This window comes from Merops nubicus, unplaced genomic scaffold (genome assembly GCF_000691845.1).
Source record: "Merops nubicus isolate BGI_N331 unplaced genomic scaffold, ASM69184v1 scaffold49341, whole genome shotgun sequence".
Lineage (NCBI taxonomy): Eukaryota > Metazoa > Chordata > Aves > Coraciiformes > Meropidae > Merops > Merops nubicus.
The window spans coordinates 6,660-15,520 of record NW_008589895.1 but is presented as its reverse complement, the minus strand read 5'-3'; the positions used below and the strand labels follow the sequence as shown (position 1 = coordinate 15,520).

The following is an 8,861-nucleotide window of genomic DNA, read 5'->3' as shown; positions in this document are numbered from 1 at the left end:
TTTGGCTTAAACGAATCAGACTGTAAGTGCCAAAAGCAAACTAGAGTTCTCCTGAGGAGTAATCCTGTGTCTAGCCTATGGGAGTGTGATACAGGCCTTGTTTAGATAGTCCCAACTGAAAATGAGACCCAAAATATATGCATAAATAAAATGAGTTCACAAAGAGTGTGGTAAAGTGAAGTTAAAGTTTTACATGAAGACTAGAGAGGCCTAATATAAGCCAAGATGTAATTTTTTTTTTTCATCTAAGAGTGCCTCAGGCTAGTTAACTTTCCCAGTTCATGGGCCCATAGTGAATAGAGTCTCAGTAGCTTACATCCTTGTCTTAGTTCTAGTGTTGGCTCTTTAAAAAGCTTGGAAAAGCTTGATTCAGTAGCTAGAACATAATTTAGGAAGTTTGTTCTCTTCCTAAACAAAATGTTTAATGGATTATGTTTTGGAAGTACAGTACAAGTTAGTTTAATTTAAAAAAAAAAAAAAAAAACCAGGGAGCAGTCTCCCCATGTGCTTGTAACCTAGGGCCCTTGTACTGCAAACCTCACACCTCTGAATAATTTCATCTGGATGAATAGACTCTGTGTGCAGTAGGACCCCTCATATTAGATAAAACCATTCATGGACTTTGTTATCTGTAAGGCTGCAACCTCAGACACAAGGTCTTGCTATGTTACTGTAGTATCCTAACAGCTGCATGCAAGAATGGGGCTGTCTTGGGAGGAGGAACTTGCCAAGTCATAGCTCTTGCATAATCAGAGCTGAGAACTGAGAAACTGTGGCTGTTAGAAAGCAGGACCCTGTTAGAGCAGTTCAGTAGCTCTTGGGGTTGGGTTTTGTAAAGGAGCAAAGTACAAACAGAAGGGCAGAGTTCAGGTTTGTTGTTTTAGGCTTTGCAAACAAATATATTGGGAAACCTCTGGTTTAGACAGAAAACAATCTGTCCAATATTTATTTTAACAGCAGAAATAAAGCTTGCCAGCAGAAAGCACTCTTGATGTGGCCCTTGGATTTCTGTACCTGCTTCCTTCCTTCTTGGGAAAGGAAGCTAATAAAGAAACTGACAACGTAGTAATAGTACCAGCAATATGAGCTGTCATTAAAATAATGTCCATTAACCCCATTTTTTTTTTTTTTTTTCCAGAAAAAGGATAAGCAGGCAACTAGACTAAAATTCATGAAATCTAAAAATAAACGGTGCTCATCTGTTACTCTGGACTTTGGGGGAAGAGTTTGGTCACACCTACAAATTCTTTTCTGCCACCATGATTAAAGCTCATGTCCTTAAACCTCAAATATTAATCTATATTTTTATCCTCAAATAGATCTCCCTAGGAGCTGGGGCTTTAAGAGAACTGCCATTTAGCATGCAACTAGGGATAAACTGTGGTAATTTTCAAGACTTCTAGAAGAGATCCTGTATGCTATGTTGTTATGTCTCTTCTGGTTGTTTTGTAAAAATGCAGTATACATGTATTAGTGATATATGTTGGCAATTTCTAACTTAACTTGAAGTGGTTTGTCTATTGCAGCTCAAGATGTCTAAAAAAATCCATGGAGGCTCTGTTGTAGAGATGCAAGGAGATGAAATGACACGAGTCATCTGGGAACTGATTAAAGAAAAGCTGATTTTTCCTTATGTAGACCTGGATTTGCACAGGTAACAGCTCTTTGACACAGCCACTTTGTGCTGCAATTTGCATGTGTCCTTAGGTACTCATCAAGTTTTGCTTAGCACTGGAAGCCTGACAGCTCCTCCTGCACTAGTGCAGAGAGGCTAGCTAGCCCATCTTATACTGGTCAAGTTCCCAGCAAACTCCTCTGGTTAATTTACCTAAAGGCCACCTTACTTACTTAATACTCTGGAAAACGTGGGCTCATGGTGAAGGTATTTTGTCAAAGTCTGTTGGCAGCCCCTCTGGGATTCCTCATGGCACAAAGCAGTGAATGCTGAGTTGTTGAATTAGTGTTTGTTTTTTCCTCCTTTACTGTGCCTCTTAAGAAGGTCTCTCACAGGCATGGTCTGTGTTTATCTCCTCTGTCTTGGCTTTCCAGCACCTAGGCAGTTTGCATGGCTTCCTGCAGCCTAACAGGAGGTGTTTCAGTCACTCCCTGACTTGATGCCTAGGATCTGTGGACTCTGAACAGGTTTATGGCTTTTTGCCATCTCTGTTTGAGCATCTGTTCAGAGAGCAAAAGGGTGCATATAGGGCATGGACTCTGCCCTGAGGTATGTGAGCTTGAGCTCTGCTACTGGGAGTGTGAGCTATCTGTTGCGATTATGAGCCTAGGTTGTGCTCCTACACCCATCCTGGAAAAAACAAATACTAGCAGCTGGTATGGCAAAAGGGACATGCTATCTACAGCATCTGGTCAAATAAAACAAATAATCTCTTCCCTTTCTAGCCACTGAGCTGTCATCCAGCTGCATTGCTCCTAGCCATGTGGACAGAGGCCTTCAGTGGTATCTGCCATTAAGTGCATAAATCTGACCTTTTCCCCTGCTCCTGGAGTCATTTGTATGCCACCTACATCAGGCTTTCTGGCTGCTGGTGTTGAGAACCAAGCAAGCAGGAGCCCAGCAGCATAATACATGCACACAGTCTGGAGAACATGCCTTTTCAAAGAGGGATGAGAGGAGGGAAAGCAGACCCCTGACTGAGGCAGCACAATGGCTACATTTGTGTACAGCTGGCTATGCTTCAGAGCTGTCCCCTGCTGGCACACGTTGTTCTCTAAAAGCTCTTAAAACAGTGAGTGTGGGGAACGTGCTTCCTCTGAGGGCAGTATTGGCCAGTTTGCTGCCAGAGCAGGATTGTGGGTCCATTGTAAAAGCAGTTTTTGATTTGAAGCCTAGTGTAGCTTTGTAAGGTCAGTATATGAAGGAAACCAGAGCCCTTAGTACAAGGGGCTTGAAATAAAGGCCCATATTCATCTGGGGATTGTGCTGTTCCATGCTGTTAGAATCCCAGACTGAAAGCTTCCATTGCCAGGAAGCTCAGAAGGGAAAGCAGAAGAGATGCTGGCTATGTCCCATGCTAGTAGAGATCCTCAGCCCTGAAGTAAAGCTGTTCTTTCACCAGACTCCCATCAGCAGCAAATGTATCAGCAAATGAGCCTAAGTTTTCTTCCACTCCAGCAGCATTTGCATTGGAAGAGGGATAACTTTGGTTATGGCAGTGCTGAAACTACACTCACAAGCACACAGGCGGTCTGGTTTCTCTCCTGTTGGATGTGAACAAATGTCCTGGGCAGTTCTAACTGTCTTTGTGCATTTGTTTCAGCTATGACTTGGGCATTGAGCATCGTGATGCTACAAATGATAAAGTAACTGTGGAAGCTGCTGAAGCCATAAAGAAATACAATGTTGGCATAAAGTGTGCAACCATCACTCCTGATGAGAAGAGAGTGGAAGAGTTCAAGCTGAAGCAGATGTGGAAGTCCCCCAACGGTACAATTAGAAACATCCTTGGTGGCACTGTCTTCAGGGAGGCCATTATCTGCAAGAACATTCCCCGGCTGGTGTCTGGATGGGTGAAACCCATTGTCATTGGCCGTCACGCTTATGGGGACCAAGTGAGTCACTTCAGTACTTACCCTTCTTTTTATCTGGAGGGGCCTAGTCCTGACTGGTACAGAGAGAAAGAGAGAGACATCCCTGTGCTGCTGCTTTATCCCTTGCACTCCACCTGGGCATTGGTGCTTGCTAGCACTTTGCAGAGCCCCTGGTGAGGTGTGGGAGAGCCTGCTTCATGACTCTCCTCCTTAGACAGTGTAGCTGTATATACAGCATTAAGGGGCCTGTGCTTGGATTAGGTAGGATTGTACCTCAACACAGAGTATAACCCACATGGAAAGGACATATGAGCAAGGCAATTCTGTAACTTCAGAACAGCTCGGGGAACTGATTTGCACAATAGGAGGAAAAGTGTGTGAAAGGATGATGAATTTCAAGGAAATATAAACTTATATATAGCACTGTTCAGGGTAGTTGGGAAGATGAGACATCATTTAAAATCTTGAAGTATGTGTTGGCTCTTTTGAGTCTGTGTAGCTCAGAGGAGCAAAATGCATACCCGTTTACAGAACTCAAAGAACTCTTACTACAGATTGGCCTTTCAAATGTGATATAATGGTACAAATAATGGCTTTTGTTAAAGTGCTGCATGATTCCCCCTTATTCTTGATATCAGTAGTTGTGATATGAACAGATTTTTTTGAGGCAGGGAGAGGAGCCTTTCTACTCAGACCACACAACACTCTGGATACCTTGCACTTTAAAACTTATGTGCATTTGCAAAAATACATACTCCTCCATCTGATGGAACCCAAGAATCTGTAAGCTTTTTTTCCTTAAAAAGAAATATCTGTTCTAAAACACATGGGCTCTTGACTACTTGTCTTTCTAATCTCTAATAAAATAATCCAATGACCACATGGCTGGGTAAACATAGCCTGTTCAGTGGGATTTTTAGTTAGCTGTTCAGATTTTTCTGCACCCTGTCTTCCCAAAAGCAGGTTGTCTTCTATGGTTCTCTCCTACTGATAGGTAAAGTCATCTCTGCAATTTTATTTTTTTTTTTTAACAGTACAGAGCAACTGATTTTGTGGTACCTGGGCCTGGAAAAGTAGAGATGACCTACACTCCAGAAGGTGGAGGCAAACCAGTCACATATCTGGTCCATAACTTTGAAAGTAGGTATAATCTCTAGGTTATGATTAAAACTTACATTTTTTTGTTTAATTCAGCCTTGACTTATCAGCCAGATCTGTTTTGTAAAATATGAGTCGGAGAGAAGGTTTGGGCTTTCTTCACTTATCTGGGAAGTACTGAAAGTTCCTTGAAATCCTCCTGAGATTGAAGAGGCACATCAAACATAGTCACACTAGACTGACCTCATGTCACATTCTGTGTATGATGACTCTGGGCAGCATGTATGATTGTTTGATCAGAGGGAAACTTGCTGTCTAAACAAGCTTGATCTAAGGGGTGATACATTTGAGAACCATTTGGGTATAATTCTTTCTGGATTTAGTTTGTCCTACTGGGCTGTATATACCTTTGCATTTTGTACCCTTCTTTATTAAGCAGTCCATTTTCCCAATAGAAATGAGAACTGACACCTGCTCTGCAAGGTGGAAAGGAGATTTAGCAAGAGTGCTGACTGTAGGCTTGTTTTAACAGACACAGTCCCAAAGGTGTTGGTGTCCCTCCTGGCAATATTGCTGTGCTGGTTGTAGACATTGCTAGGCTCAGGAGGAAGAGTCCTGACATTGCTGGGCTTTGTTGCATTAAAACAATTACACACACATTCCTAGAACATGTAGGAGCAGGATTGAGGAGAACATCGCACAAGTCTTGCCTATCGGTGACCAAAGGGTTCAGGATTTGAAGCCTTATAGTGACCTATGTGTGTGAGTATGCCATGTTTTGTTTCTAGCTACAAAAACCTAACACATCCACATAAACCACAGTATCCAAGTTTTTATGCAGATGGCTTGGCAAATAGATACCAAAATTGCCATATGACCCTCTTTTGCAGTTCTTGATTTCTCTGGCACCCTTGCTCACAGGAGCATAAATCTCTACTATCTTTTTGTTGCACAGCCTTTCATCTGGAGTTCACCTGCTTTGCTGCCAGTCCTAGTCTGTTTTCATTTGGGAGGTGACTGGTGAGCCTGTACTGGAGACGTCTGGCAGTTCCAGATGTCAGTCTGATTCACTGCTCTGTGGTGCATCAGTGAGCAGAAAGCAAGGGAGTGCAGAGATGGCAGATGACTGCAGTTGCTCTGGGGGAATTCCCCTCCCCATAGATAACTGTTGTGCCAGTGCATCTCCACAAAGCATAAGGGAAGCTTGTCATATTGCTGTACTAGGTTCAACCTTGACACTGAATCAAGAGATCTTATTAGGCAGTAAGATTGTATGATTGCAATAAGGTGTTGGGGTTTTTTTACCTATATGCAAATACTTGAATAGAACTTAATAGCTGCCATCCAGGAACTATGAAGCCATGATGCCAAAGGGCACAGACTCTGTAATCATCCAGACCCTGTTCTGCCCTTGACTCACTTAGGGGAGCAGGGGGACATTTTCACTGGAAACAACAGGAATTTCATTCCCTGCCAATATCAACTTTAAATGACCTTGCTATCTTGGCTAGCATATAAACCTCCTCTGGCTTCTGTTCTTCATTCTGCATGCATGTCCATATAGTAGCAACCATCTGGAGGGAAGGACAAATGGATATTGGGAAAAGGTATTTTCAGAAATAATTTTTTTAAAAAAATTAAGTACATGGTATCTGCTTTTTACTAGAAACACAGAGCAGTGCTCTGAAGATGGCAAAGCTTTTTCATGAAGCCCTAGACCCTACTTTCACCCCAAATGAGCCCCCCCTATGACCTGAATGCTGCTCTCCCCCAGGGTGAGCTGGGCTGTAAGTTTAAGGCACTTCCATTCAGGGTGCTAAAACATCTGCATTGCACACTCTAAGTCATGTGAGTATTGATAGTTCCTCAGAGCCTTCTTGGGTCTTTCCCTTGCACCAAGATGACTGGAATGTTCTTTCCCACAACTTGCTAGAAACAAGGCTGAGCAGGTGAAACCAGGCTGTGGGATAGGCCAGTCACACATGCTGAAAAGATGCAGTAATGCATGTGGGGACTTGTTTACCTGAGCTAGGCAAAACAGCCTCTGACTGCTGGAGTTAGTTCTGCAGTGCAGTCAGACCCTGAAAGTACAAAGCACTTAAGATGGGGGCAGTCCCACTTCTAGCTCTGCCTGCTGCTGTGGTAACAAAATTGCTCTGTTACTTACCTGGCTTGGAAGAGTTCAAGCACACTCACCCTGTCAGTTTTGCTGCTGGATTAGGCTTTGCTTAGGCTGGATTAGGGAGAAACTTCTTAGAGGTATTAGATCACAGCATTCAGAGGTACCTAGCTGTAAAACAAAACCACTTTCCTATCCATGTGTCTCAGAACTGCTGGAGCTCTGAGCTGATAATGCAAAGTGAATTTTCTCCTGAAAGAACCAGCCTTAAATTGAGAACTGTATTAAGATACCTGGGGATAACACCAGCCTGCCTGCCAGAGTATGCCATGACGAAGACTCTCAAATCCTTAACCAAAACTAAATCTAGTTGATTCCTCTCTGTTCTTTCTCCACTAACAGGCTGTGGTGGTGTAGCCATGGGAATGTACAATCTTGATCAGTCTATCAAGGATTTTGCCCACAGTTCCTTCCAGATGGCACTGTCTAAAGGCTGGCCACTTTACATGAGCACCAAGAACACCATCCTGAAGAGATACGATGGTCGCTTTAAAGATATCTTCCAAGAGATCTATGACAGGTAACTAGGATAGTTGTGTATTAGTATGTACACTGTGCATAAGTCTGCAGCAGGAACATCCTCTTCAGCCTTGTGAGCTGCTCCAGTTAATCCAGCATTTTCGGACAGTCAGCAGCACTTTGCAGGGGGCTGTGTGCTTTCCCTGTCAGTTTTACTTGTGCTGCAGGACACAGTACTTGGTGTTTAAAGCTCTGCTAAATGTGGCTGCGGTGTTCATCTCTCCTAACAGTCACAGATACTCTGTGGGCTCCTCTGTGATTCTAAAGCAGACTTGCAGTGGCCTAGCAAAGCAAGCAGGGGGTTGGGGAAAAAAAATAGGATTGAGATGTCTTTGAAGTTGTTTTGCAGGCTATTTTTACTCTTATCTCTATGCACTTCAGTATGTGCAATTACTTGCACAAATTGTGTAATCTCTGCTTTTATCTATATGACAAGGTGTTCTGTTTTTTGTTTTCTAGAGAATACAAATCCAAGTTTGAAGCCAAAAAGATCTGGTATGAGCATAGGCTCATTGATGACATGGTTGCTCAGGCCCTGAAATCTGAAGGAGGCTTTGTCTGGGCCTGCAAGAACTATGATGGGGATGTGCAGTCTGACTCTGTTGCGCAAGGTATGAGATGTTTCCTGTGCTACACTGAAGTAGGCTCAGTAGCAGTCTCTTGTTACCTTGTTTCATATCTTATAAAATGGCCCACAAGGTGATGTTGAGTCTTGGAATTTAAATTTCAAACCTGTGACCAGTCGTGGAGATACCAGGAAGGCAAAGCATTTTTAGTTTCACTTTTACCAGAAAATCCATTGAGTGTAGACTGTGTAGTTGCACTTCTTTACTGAGTTTGCACATCTTTACTGATTCCTATCAGCATAATGACTGATAGGCTTTCCATTGTAATAGAAGTTGTCCAGACAGCTGGGATTCTGTCACTGATGGCTTGAGTTAAGCTGACTGGTGTTGAGCATACTGGCAGGGGCTCTACAGGTAAGTAATAAAACCCTTAGGACCTAAAGCTACTTGTCAGGTGTAAAGAGACACTGCAATTTTTAAATTTACAGACCTGTAGTGCTTGATCAAAATCCTGTAGAACCAAGCTGCCTGGTGCCAATACAAATATGAATGCACAAACCCACAGGACAAGCTATGTGGTTTTATGTAATATGCTTTTCCTTAAGCAATGCCAGTAAACTGCCTGACATAAAACAAGGATGTGTGTTGGACTGATGGACAAAGATGCTTTCAAAGACAGATCTCTGAAGCCTACAGGATTAGAAGCAATGTGAACATCTAGTTGTGTCAGCTCTTAGTTCTTTCACTAGAGCAGATGCTGTTGATATGAAGTAGGTTTGTTGCCTGTCACCCTGTGGGGAAGATAATTTGCAGCCCAGCCCAACACTGCTTATTTGGGATTCTTTGTTCTCATGGTGCACCTTTTTGGTAAAAATCTGCACAGCAAGTTAGGTAAGAATACTAAGCCTGTCTAAGAACACTAAGAATGTCTGCCTGTCTATACCATGGTT

General features: G+C 42.8%; 1 protein-coding gene across 1 annotated transcript in view; it reads left to right on the top strand.

Annotated features, from left to right (window-relative positions):
• The first annotated feature begins 1,519 nt into the window (after positions 1 to 1,519).
• The window catches only part of IDH1 (isocitrate dehydrogenase 1 (NADP+), soluble), a 9,151-nt gene continuing 1,809 nt past the window's right edge, over positions 1,520 to 8,861 (top strand). Inside the window, exons 1-5 of the mRNA XM_008949718.1 lie at positions 1,520 to 1,654; positions 3,279 to 3,570; positions 4,584 to 4,689; positions 7,169 to 7,346; positions 7,805 to 7,956. Of these exons, the coding sequence (XP_008947966.1) occupies positions 1,533 to 1,654; positions 3,279 to 3,570; positions 4,584 to 4,689; positions 7,169 to 7,346; positions 7,805 to 7,956 (850 nt within the window). The 5' untranslated portion in view covers positions 1,520 to 1,532. The remainder of the gene's footprint in view (positions 1,655 to 3,278; positions 3,571 to 4,583; positions 4,690 to 7,168; positions 7,347 to 7,804; positions 7,957 to 8,861) is intronic.